The sequence below is a fragment of the Haliotis cracherodii genome, unplaced genomic scaffold (assembly GCF_022045235.1).
Source record: "Haliotis cracherodii isolate W230 unplaced genomic scaffold, xgHalCrac1.p SCAF_6, whole genome shotgun sequence".
Lineage (NCBI taxonomy): Eukaryota > Metazoa > Mollusca > Gastropoda > Lepetellida > Haliotidae > Haliotis > Haliotis cracherodii.
Genome location: NW_027266319.1, coordinates 69,626,662 through 69,639,761, shown reverse-complemented (window position 1 = coordinate 69,639,761; position 13,100 = coordinate 69,626,662). Strand labels below are relative to the sequence as shown.

General features: G+C 40.4%; 1 protein-coding gene across 2 annotated transcripts in view; it reads right to left on the bottom strand.

Moving 5' to 3' along the window:
* The window catches only part of LOC139445685 (protein Wnt-5a-like), an 85,464-nt gene that overhangs the window by 52,928 nt on the left and 19,436 nt on the right, over positions 1-13,100 (bottom strand). The window contains exons 2-3 of one of the 2 annotated variants that reach the window (XM_071226875.1): positions 5,050-5,163; positions 3,287-3,543 (exon numbers count right to left, since the gene is read on the bottom strand). In XM_071226875.1, coding sequence (XP_071082976.1) covers positions 3,287-3,543; positions 5,050-5,132 — 340 coding nt within the window. In that variant the 5' untranslated portion in view covers positions 5,133-5,163. Of the gene's footprint in view, positions 1-3,286; positions 3,544-5,049; positions 5,305-13,100 lie in introns of those variants that run through there. The other variant, XM_071226874.1, reaches the window with a different exon arrangement.

Genomic DNA, 13,100 nt, shown 5'->3' with positions numbered 1-13,100 from the left:
GAGGTACCACGTGGAGGGAAATGAACAGCGGTGTTTATTTCTGTCCGACTACCGAAGTGGATGTACGATACATAATACAGTATAATATTACAACATATAAGTATACTGTGTTGTGTTCATTACATAGAATAATAAATCATATAAATAGACTTTGTTGTGATCATTTATCATGTAAACAGATTGTGTTGTGTACCTTACATGGAATATTAAGATATATAATAGATCGTGTTGTGTACCTTACATGGAATAATAAAATATATAATAGATCGTGTTGTGTACCTTACATGGAATAATAAGATATATAATAGATTGTGTTGTGTGCATGACATGGAATAATAAAATATATAATAGATTGTGTTGTGTATATTACATGAAATAATTTATAATAAATTGTGTTGTGTGCATTATATAGAATAATAAAATATATGATAGATCGTGTTGTATACCTTACATGGAATAATAAAATATATAATAGATTGTGTTGTGTGCATTACAAGGAATAATAAAATATATAATAGATTGTGTTGTGTACATTACATGAAATAATAAAATATATAATAGATTGTGTTGTGTACATTACATTGATTATAAAATATATAATAGATTGTGTTGTGTGTATTACATGGAATAATAAAATATATAATAGATTGTGTTCTGTACATTACATGGAATAATGAAATATATAAAACATTGTGTTGTGTATATTACATGGAATAATAAAATATATAATAGACTGTGTTGTGTGTATTACATGGAATAATAAAATATATAATAGATTGTGTTGTGTGCATAACATGGAATAATAAAATATATAATAGATTGTGTTGTGTACATTACATTGATTATAAAATATATAATAGATTGTGTTGTGTGTATTACATGGAATAATAAAATATATAATAGATTGTGTTCTGTACATTACATGGAATAATAAAATATATAATAGATTGTGTTGTGTACATAACATGGAATAATAAAACATATAATAGATTGTGTTGTGTACATTACATGGAATAATAAAATATATAATAGATTGTGTTGTTTATATTACATGGAATAATAAGATATATAATAGATTGTGTTGTGAACGTTACATGGAATAATAAAATATGTAATAGATTGTGTTGTGTATATTACATGGAATAATGAAATATATAATAGATTGTGTTGTGTATATTACATGGAATAATAAATCATATAAATAGATTGTGTTGTGTACATTACATGGAATAACACAAACTATATTCGATTGTGTTGTGTACATTACATGGAATAATAAAATATATAATAGATTGTGTTGATTACATTACTAGGAATGATAAATACCACAAATATATTGTGCTGTGTGCATTAAATGGAATAATAAAATATGTAATAGATCGTGTTGTGAGCATCACATGGAATAATGAATACTACAAATTGTTTGTGCTGTGTGCATAACATGGAATAATGAAATATATTATAGACTGTGTTGTGTGCATTACATGGAATAATAAAACATATGATAGATCGTGTTGTGTACGTTACATGGAATAATAAAATATATAATAGACTGTGTTGTGTGCATTACATGGAATAATAAAACATATAATAGATTGTGTTGTGTACATTACATAGAATGATAAAATTTATAACAGATTGTGTTGTGTCTGTTACAATCATTATAACAGATGTAAGTGGATTGCGGATACAAACAAGGGAGGAGTATGTTCTCAGACAGAATTCCCTCTGTGTTTAGAAAATGTGACAGGCTATTCACAATGAAAAAGAAAATATCTTTCCACTTTAAGGGTTTCATCTACGTATTTCTGCCTTCCACAATAGTGTATTCACTTGCTACATAACAGCGCAGGTTAGGGCAGGTAGGTGCTTACACAGCTGTGGTGCATATACCCATAGCTACTACACCGAGGTCCAAATATAAAATACAAATACCGATATAGATGTCTGGTCATGTGTGTAGTGTATCAACAGGTCGCGACGTTTGGTCCCTGTGTGTAGTTTATATACATTTAGAGAGTTCGACACATCCAGTTCGACATATCAGAGTATAAATTATTATAAATATAGAAAGAATTCGCAGGGACGAAAGTTGATTTCGAGACAACCGGGAATTCGACACATCCACGTTCGACATTACGAGGCTGTACGCATATGGAGGCCTGTCTGTTATAGAGGATGTTCATAGGAATATTGCTGGTTCAAACTCCCCCGATTTATCATTCTTGGTATATCAGCCTTGGCGATGTGGTTGATCTCAAATTATAACAATATATCTACATGTAAATAACATGTCTGAGTATAGACTGCACAGACACTGACCGACCTGCAGAGGGCGCTGCTGCACAGAGAGACGGTGACAACCTGAACTCACTTATTCACTTTGTGAGCAGCTTCTGTTTGGTATCAGATTCAAGTGTTTTTCTGAATGTTTCATGTCTAGATATTACACGTTTGCACAAAATTATTAGGCTCACAGGTTCAGAATTCGGTAGTGTGGCTCCTCATATTCCACTCCTTAATCTCGTGGAGCCCAGAGGGAGTTCACATTATTACAATACAAGAATACATGTTGATATTATACTTAGCCTCGATACGGCTGTGCTGCGGTCATGTGCTATTTATTGTAGATTGTAATATGATTACACATCGTTCAACATAATACTGCTGTCATGTATTTTAAAACGTGTCTACCTAACATTCTTCCTCTTAAATGATATAATAATCTGAACCTTGAAATATGTCTTTCTAATATATTGTCAACCTCTAAACGACAAAATAATTGTGTACTTGTAGGTTCAAAAATATTATTTTTGATATTCAAAATTGCAATTGTGCCAATGATAGTGTATTACGAGTAAATTCTCCAATAGGATACGTTGTTTACCTGTATGTTGACAAATGTATCTGTTAAATATTCTACGTCTTAAGGTATAAAATTCATTTTAGGAAAGCAAGGATTTTCAAGGCATGAGAGGCCCAAGGTAATGTTTTACAAAACAAAATATATGTGTTATTTTGAAAACGTTTTGAAAAGAGATCAGAGCAGATGACTTGCTCCCACCCCACCACCCTCTGTAACTCGGGATGCGTGTTGGCGAGTGTACAAAGGGAGTGCCCCCCCCTACCACCACACACACACACACACACACACACACACACACACACACACACACACACACACACACACACACACACACACACACACACACACACACACACACACATACACATACACAAGTGGAGATACATACACACATAGATATACTACTTGAAGGGTACTCACCAATGGCAACAACAGGGCCAAATACCGAAGTATCATCCACTGTACTACAATTCCATCTTCTGAACCGGAACTGATATTGACACTCTCCAATCCCCAACTTGGCCCCTCTCCCTATGCTGGGCATGTGGTCGTGATACAACTGACAAAACTTAGTTTGCCCGGCGGAGAGGCCCTTCAACTGGGTGCACATCGGGGTGGCCCCTAGAATGTACAACTGGGGGTTCCTCCACGTGTCGAAAGGCCGGACGCCAAGATTCCTACAAATCAGAGAATTCGATTGATCGTAACACAAACATGTAAAAGACAGGACCATATGGGCGACATCGGAGAAATATTGCAGTTCAAAGTGCAAGCTACAAGTTTACAGAAATCGTGGATTGAGTGCAGCTTGTAGTGCCTTAGAGAGTAGATACACACTTCCTCGCTACTTCGGTGAGTCTGTTGTTTATGTTTTGAGTGTTGTAGGATAGACCAGTATGTGGGAAGATAGAAGGCCGTTATATAGATCACTGTGTAATATAGAACACTATGTAAAATAGAACAAACTGTAAGATAGAACACTATGTAATACAGAAAGTTGTAGTATAGAACATTATGTAATATAGAACACACTGTAAGATAGAACACTATGTAATACAGAACACTATGTAATATAGATCATGATGTAATATAGAACACTGGTAATATATAACACCGTCTATTATAGAACACTGTGTAATATAGAACATTGTGAAATATAGAATACTTTATAATATAAAACACTATGTAATATAGAACACTGTGTTACGTAGAACACAATGTAATATAGGACAATGTATAATATAGAACACTATGTAAAATAGACATTGTGTAATTTTGAATACTGTGTAATATAGAACAATGTGTAATGTAGAATACTGTGTAATTATAGAACGCTGTGTAATATAGAACACTGTGTATTTAGCACACCGTCTGATGTAGAAAACTGTGTAATATAGTACACTGTGTAACATAGAACACTATGTAATATAGAACAGTGTGTAATATAAAATATTGTGTAACATAGAATACTGTGTGATATAGAACAATGTGTAATATAGAACACTATGTAATATAGAACACTGTGCAGTATAGAATACTGTATAATATAGGACAGTGTAATATAGAACACTGTGCAGTATAGAATACTGTGTAATATAGGACAGTGTAATATAGAACACTGTAAGGTAGAACATTGTGTTAGATAGAACACTGTGTAAGAAGATAGAGGATTGTAAATTAGAACACCGTATGATATAGAACAGTAAGATAGACGACTGTAACTTATAGAACACAGTGTAATATAGAACACAGGGGTATATAGATCACTCTGTAAGATGTGTTCTCATATTTCGCGGAAGTCTTGGCCACTGTGTATTAACGATAGCTGCATGGTATTATAAGTTCAATCACGCCTCTTTCATCACAACACAAGCTGCGAAACACACCTAACACTCGGGAAGGGTGAGTGGAAATAACGAACATAGGTGTCGGCCAACCCGAATAGTTTTCAGGTTTGAGATTAGCTATCTTAGTTGATCCGTATAAGTTATACCCAGGCACACACACCTACATAACACCGCTATCGAATTCTATGCAAAATGCTACGGGTGATATTTACATCGATAAAACCCCCCAACTGCTGAAATCTCGGGAAGGGATAGAAGTTTTTTTTCTGACCTGTCTAGGAGTGTTTCGCTGTGAGGAGAGAGGACGGGGGTGAATGGGAGTCTGGGTATACATACCACCACATGTCCAGTGCTGATGCGACCATGGCTTGTAGGCATAGTAAGAGGACCCCGCGGTGCCACCATCGGCGTCGAGCCATTGCTCATAGCACTGATGTATAATCCAGTTTTCTGAAGGAAAGAGAAGAAAATGTTCCTAGAGTTTCTGATGACTTTGAATTGCTGCAGTGGTAACCATCACTGCCAAATGCTGGCATCTTCAGGGCAACTTCCTCAGCCAGCCCTTGTCTCCGTTTGCTCCCCACAGCTGAACACTGTGCATAGCGCTGCTTCCTCACTCACATGATTGAAGGCAGCAAACGACCAGCTGTCAATCAAACACGGCAAGCGTTCTCATTGGTCCACCCTGACACCGTAACATGATTAAAATTTCAATCTTGGCACAGCTAAGAAGTGAATGGCGATTCCATATAACGTGGAGGCTTTGTTCGAGTGCCCCCCACACCACTCGCTCCTCCTGCATGTCGTTTCAACGCTCAGATCCCCTTTCATAACTTTCAGAGCGTTACCGAGCCCCCAGTCTCTCCGCCCCAGCCTCCCTAGCCTCCCTCCCTGTCACGCCAAGCGTGGCCACACTCTAATACCGCCACTAGGGCCAGCCATAAACCGCACGGGGCTCCCTAAATAACATGATAAGTATATGATATTCATATTTTACAAAATGTGTCTCTTGTCAATAAGAAAGCTATTTACATGAAATAAAAACCATGGCTTTGTTGAAGATCAGTGTTATGGGTCTGTAAATGTCACAAATTATACTGAGGTGAATAACATGAGATGTTGTATATAGGTTGGCATGAACTCCGTACAAGTCTATCTCATGTCAACAATGTCTTCAGTTTCCGCGCTCCCGGTTAAACAACACATACATAGAAGTACCACATACATTTAGGCAATGTACTGATGATATGGTCGTGGATCGACATCCTGCTTCGTTCAACATGCCAGCGCCTACTTTATACGCACAATCACGTACATATAAAACATATAAGTAGCAAAGTAATGGATCTAATACTTGCACATTTATGCCAGGTAACAATAAGGCCTCGTCAAGCCACAACAAGCTGTTTCATGGCCTCAACCACGTAACTAAGTTTCCTGCGATTAAGTGTTGTAATATCCCAAATCGGATTAGGATAATCCCGAGGGGTGGGGAGAGAGATGATGTAAGACAGACCAATGATCAGTCGGAGGAGGGTCGTGAAGAGAAAGGGAGTGTGACAGAGGGAGGGGTGTGACAGAGGGAGGGGTGTGCAGAGGGAGGGGTGAGGTAGAGGAAGGGGTGTGACAGAGGGAGGGGTGAGGTAGAGGGAGGGGTGTGACAGAGAAAGGGGTGTGACAGAGGGAGGGGTGTGCAGAGGGAGGGGTGTGCAGAGGGAGGGGTGAGGTAGAGGGAGGGTGTGTCAGAGGGAGGGTGTGTCAGAGGGAGGGGTGAGGTAGAGGGGGGGGGGGGTGTGCAGAGGGAGGGGTGTGACAGAGAAAGGGAGTGTGACAGAGGGAGGGGTGTGACAGAGGGAGGGGTGAGGTAGAGGGAGGGGTGAGGTAGAGGGAGGGGTGTGACAGAGGGAGGGGTGAGGTAGAGGGAGGGGTGTGACAGAGAGAGGGGTGAGGTAGAGGGAGGGGTGAGGTAGAGGGAGGGGTGTGGTCGGGGTGACGACAGATGATGTTGTCTGACTATCATTGTGAGCATGTCCTACCAACGTCTACCATGGGGAAAGTAGGTCACGCCAGACAGGTATTCCGCATGTTCAGAGAAGGGGAAAGTATGAGTTTGACCTTTAACCTGATATTCTTCGCTACGAGGTGTCGGGATGTAGTAAATCTATATATTACACAATTGTGTCATGGAAATTGTTCACTAAACGTAATACATCTTACAGAAGTGTTATTTCATGTGTAAGTCCTTTCCATTTTCAATACATAAACCTTTCGCCGTATATTGTATATTTTATTCTAAACTAAAAGGTGCATATCATAGTATAGTTGTCTACTATTGGGTGGTTTTGTTTGAGATAACGCTGGGCGCCCACTCCACACTGAAGAGATATATGCACACGTTTCCGTACATTTAAAAGTTTGTAGATCTACTCCATAAAGTAAAGTGTATATTCATTTTCATAACATGACATATAAACTTGGTTTATCTTTGCTATAGAATTAAATATAAACATATTTCAAACTTGGAATAAAAGACGTCCTACATCCTATTACCAGTGACGAGTTCACATTGAACGTCCAGATTGCGAAACGTACTTGTCTGAGACGGTTTGTTGTTTTACGCCGCACTCAGTAGTATTCCAGCAACATTTCTTCCACCCAAACAACCCCCACAAACACGAGGCATTCTGCTTCCTTTTGAGATGATATCAACCAGACCTATCATCGACCTATCAGCGTGCGTGTATTGCCACATAATCTAAGACCCGTGAAGATCCAGGGTAGAATAGGTCATTAGCAACCCATGCTTGTCGTAAAAGGCGACTAACGGGATCGGGTGGTCAGGCTCGCCCAAATGCGTGGATCGATGCTCGTGACGTTAATCACTGGATTGTCTGGTCCAGACTGGACTATTTACAGACCGACGACATATAGCTGGAATATTGTTGAGTGCGGCGTTAAACAACAAACAAACAAACAAAAATAATCTAAAATGCATCTATATCCACCATATATCTATATCCTACATACATCGACCTAGGCTGTCGTTAATTTACAGACATACAACATAACATCTCTACTCTACTTGCATCCATGTCCAATATACATCTACATCCCACAAACATCGCCCTAGACTGTCGTTTTTACCCACTTCCAAAGTGACGTATATATCCCACAAACATCTATATCCCACAAACATCTATATCCCACACACATATATATCCCACAAACATCTATATCCCACAAACATCGACCTGTATAAATCTGCTTTTTCGGTACAGCTCCAGTTCATTCTTACCCCAGTATGTATTGAACCAATATATGTTCACACAAAATTACCCAGCCACAGAATACTTTTTACAAGCTATTGGAGGAACGAGTGATGTTAGATAGACATAATGGAATTTAATACAGTCCTTTCAACTTTCAATTACATAAGAAACAAACTAGGTATACTTTCGTTAGCCCCTCATTTTACTACCATCTACCATTCTATCCTTATCTACCATTCCATCCTTATCTACCATTCCATCCTTATCTACCATTCCATCCTTATCTACCATTATATCCTTATCTACCATTGTATACTAATATGCAGTGTTTTACTTCTACCTTTACAAGGGGAGGAATACCTCACTCATCCCTACCTCTACCCATCCTCTACCCATCCTCTACCTAGCCTCTTCCACGCACCCAACCATCCAGATCCACCCCCACATCTATCCATCCCGTACCCACCTTCCCCCATCATCCTATCATCCATCAATCAAGATCCATCCCCACAAATATCTATCACATCCCACGCCATCTCAACTCCACACTACATCCTTTCCAACATCCCACGCCCATCTTGTCCCCTTGAGTCCCCCCCCCCCCCCCTCCCAACCCCCCAACTTACTATCATCCCAATACTTCACCGCGTCATTGTTTAATAAACTGTATATAAACTATTTTCCTCATCCCCTCGCACCGTCGGTGACTTCGTCATCCCCTTCCGAGCTCCAATGTAGCAAAGCTAAACACTTTGACTTCCCCCAAGTATCTACCCCCTCCTCTCCCGGTTCAGACGGCTGTGATCGGACGGATGTTCGAACACACAAAATAATGGCACAAGTCAGCCCCTATTGTGTCGAAACCCTCAACTATTTCTCCGCAGTCAGACTCTAACGCCGAAGGCAGTACAGGCATCAGATAAATCCGCGTGGCTACACATGTGAAGTGAATTGCAGAAGATGGTATCGGGCCTGGGCTAGATTGCTCCAAACACGTATACAAAAGTCCTAGACTCGTACACGGAACTTACTCAGAGCGGGCGTATTCGAGCAACAGCTCGTGTTAACAGAAGGAAGGGCCCTGTCCATGTGAATGGACATACTATATAGCCTTGCTCCAAGGCTGTACTGAAAGAAAGTCCATGGATGTGTAGTAATTCTATTCTCCTAATAGGCAAGTCTAGATATGTGGACAGTGAGGACTCCAGTCTCTTATAGGGACAACTTGTTATTATTATTTATATAATCTAGGAATTATCATTTAAACTTAGAGACTTGTGCAAGTCTAACACTATCGCTGCAATGTGAACAACTGTGATATTACAGGAGGTTGTTGCACAGAGCGAGAGAACGATATGATCGTTGAAATAAGAACGCCTGCTCCGATGGAATTTGGGGCAAATAGATACTGGGGAGGATATTGTAAGTTGAATGAGCGAGAGAAGTGGACGGAGAGTGAGTGAGAGGTGAGGGAGAATGAACGAAAGAAGCTGGCAAAATGAGTCAGAGAAGGTGAAATACAATGAAGGGAAGTAGGGGAGAATGAGCGAGAGACGAGGGAGAATGAGTGAGAGAGGGTGAAAGAGAATGAAGGAAATTAGATGAAGGAGAATGAGTGAGAGAAGATGTGGAAATGAGTGAGAGAAGGGGAAATAGAATGAAGAAAAGTAGGTGAGGGAGAATGAGTGAGAGGAGGTGTGGAAATGAGTGAGAGAAGGGGAAATAGAATGAAGAAAAGTAGGTGAGGGAGAATGAGTGAGAGAAGGTGTGGAAATGAGTGAGAGATGGTAGCGAAATGAGTGATGGAAGGTGAAAGAATATGAAGGAAAGAAGGTGAGACAGAATGAGTGAGAGATGGTGAAAGTGAATGAGTGAGAGATTGTGAAAGTGAATGAGTGACAGATGGTGAAAGTGAATGAGTGACAGATGGCGAGGGAGAATGAGAGACCCCAAGATTCAGTGGGTAAGTTAGATTCCTGGCGTAGTGGTGCGGGAAGGGGAGACTGCAGGTTACTTAAAACATCTCAGTGGGGGTGAGTGGGGCGGATAATTCAAGAGTAAGTATCAGGTAATACCAGGTAATAAGAAACACATTACACCGAACATCCACAGTATCTGAACCCGGTCACAAACAGAGCTCGACACATCCTCACTAGAGCAGCAGGACTCGCTGCCTGAAGCACATTCGCACATCCAAACCCTTAACCCACATATCATTTATGTGTATCCGTCAGTGTGTCTGTCGATCTGATCACTGTGCCCACAGGCACCGACAGGAATGTGAGTTTACTGTAGTGAGTCACAGGTGAACGGGAAAACAAGATACACGAGATGAAGAGACAACAGTCGTACAAACATTCACAAATATCATTAATGATCTTCGATATGTCACGTGATATCCTTATAAGGTGAAAACTAATGCAAATGAAATGCTCCTCACAGCGTCGCTAAAACAACTCACACACACACAAGTCCGTGAAACATAGTTACATATCGACATGCAAAAATAATCGTCGCTAAACCCTCGCTAAGGAGGGGATCCAAAATATTTAAACATCGCATCCAACTCAAATATGACTATAACGGCTGTACACGAATTGCTTACATTACCTGCGAGTTTCTTGTCACGTTATGGCTGCTGAAACAAACCTAGACTGATATATCTGACGTGTGTTCGTCTGGGGTGTCATTTTCATCAGGCTGGATTTATAATAGCAAATTCCCACTATCGCCACTTAAAACGACTCCTCGCCGTGTGAATCAGTGTACCTACATACTGTTGAGATAAGCTAATCCTCAAGTCATAACTATAATCGTGACAGATGCCAAGCAAACTAACACCAACGTTATCGTGTACATCTGAATGCTATCCGACCCTACCTGTGATACAGCTGACCAGTGGTCAAGATAGCCGGTCTATTATCTCCTCCGGCCAGCTTCAGTGTGAGGATGAGACCCACTAACGCGAGACCCTAATCCGTCGACACTGCGGCTGAATAGCATTGGGCTCGGTAGCCAGCCTTGCATAACTCCACAGCTCAAGACTGGCCAAAGGCGATTATATTAATTGCGGTCAATTAGAACGTGTTACAATCGCCTCGTTGGGCCATACGGTCAAATTATACCCATCGTAGATAACTGACGTCGTTAGGGAAATTAAGGAGATTATCGCACGTGCATAAATTACGATGATATATAAGTGGTTTATTTGCCCCAATACGTCATAAAATGTTCAATATTGGGAAGTTTGTCTTGATGAATTTATACGTTTATTACACGACTACTTCTACTGGTGCCAGAGGGAGGAGACGTGACTAGGACTCCTGGCACTCGGCCAAGTGTTCAATACAACGTTTGTCATGTACAGAATACTTCCTCAAGAAAATAGCACATACATCCTAATGATATCCCGGACCCCGTGTATAGCGATCTCAGGCCAAGCAATACAAGGGGTGCCTTTGAATTCTAATTTTCACCTTACCTCTTCCAATTTTGAATAAATACATTTAATTGTTAACATGCTACTGTTCATTTGCGTGTGGAATGGAGCAAATAAACTTATTTGAAACTTTGATCAACGCAACCACGATGGTAATGTTCTGTGACGTTGTATCGCACAATAAATATATACATTTTTAAGTTATTAATATATGTCATATAACATTGCGGAATGGTAATGCAGTACACATGTACCAGTCATGGCAGCTTTGATTAAAGCTATTGGCGGTAAGTAAATGCAGTTATAGCCCTGCTAGCATGTACATAGTTATTTGTTATTTCAGCAGAAACTATACCGAATAACTAACAAGACAGGGCATTTGGATGCGCATCGCAATTACTACTAAACATATACGTCTTCACTGCGGGCAACGGTTGCACAACGTCTCTATCTGCCTTCACAAAATGTACAGCTTCAAAGATCTGTTAGTGGTGTACTTGTTTTTACTATCAGCATTGTCGGCATCAGATGTGTCAAGCTGTAACCTTATGACGTCATCAATGGAAGTAGAATTTATAGCTTGATTGTGTCGAACTCTAACAGGTTATTGAGAAGCAAAGATGTCAGCCGTTGCATGTACTATTTCCTGAATGCGACTGTGCAATTACCTCCCTTTGTGTAGCGCGTCATGAAGCCACACAGAGAAGCGCTGACGTTTGATGGGTCGTTAATAACACACCGGTACTGCCTTAGATTCCAGTTGTTTGGGAAGATGCTATGCTCACCGTGGACAGTAGTGGACAGTACCACCCTCGGTGTCCATCCAGAGGTTTCTGGTTGACCAGCTATGGTCAATGGGTCATTTCAGAGATGTTCCAGGTGTATCATGCTCAGGACCGTAAACCGGACATCATGTGGTCAGAAATCAACGAGGAATGGACAATGGTCAGCAATAATCGGTCCACCTGATGTATTTATTGGCCGGATTGGTTGACCACCTATGTAATTGATACTGACGCTGCCCGGGAGGAGGTAGTACAATAATTATTTGACCATCTGGATTTATGACTTTCTCAACATGGCTGTCATCATTAGTTTCCACAGCACGGCTGACATAACACGGTTGTGGCGTTTGGGGAGACTGCGCGTTATGGTCAGCTAGTTCACAGAACGGAACCACGCTTCGTTACAGTACGCCGTACATTCCTCGTCACTGACGGGATACCACGCAACAGGAAATATCCGTTTTAAATCGATCACATATACCAAAGACTCATCAACATCAGTATACTTAGTAGGTGAAAATACGACAAAACATCACGTGGAGCAAACATACACCTGCCTTCAGGGCGAGCTCCGTGGTTTAAGCATCGTCCCGGGGAGGTACGTGGTTCGATCCCCGGCCGCGTCATACCAAAAGACGTTAAAAGATGATACTTGTTGTCACCCTGCCTTCTATTCGGTATTAGGGGGCTTAAACAAGTACAGTTTATTGTGTCTGAGTGGGGGTATTCATGTTAAACTTTGGCATGGAATCTCACTTGGTTAGCAGTATAACACACACATTAGATCCGGACTAGTACAAGAACATACAAGTGGATGTTTTAAGTACACATTACCAATCCTATAGCTAGCACACCGTATATTTGAACTCTCAATAAAATGGAATGACGAGCAAC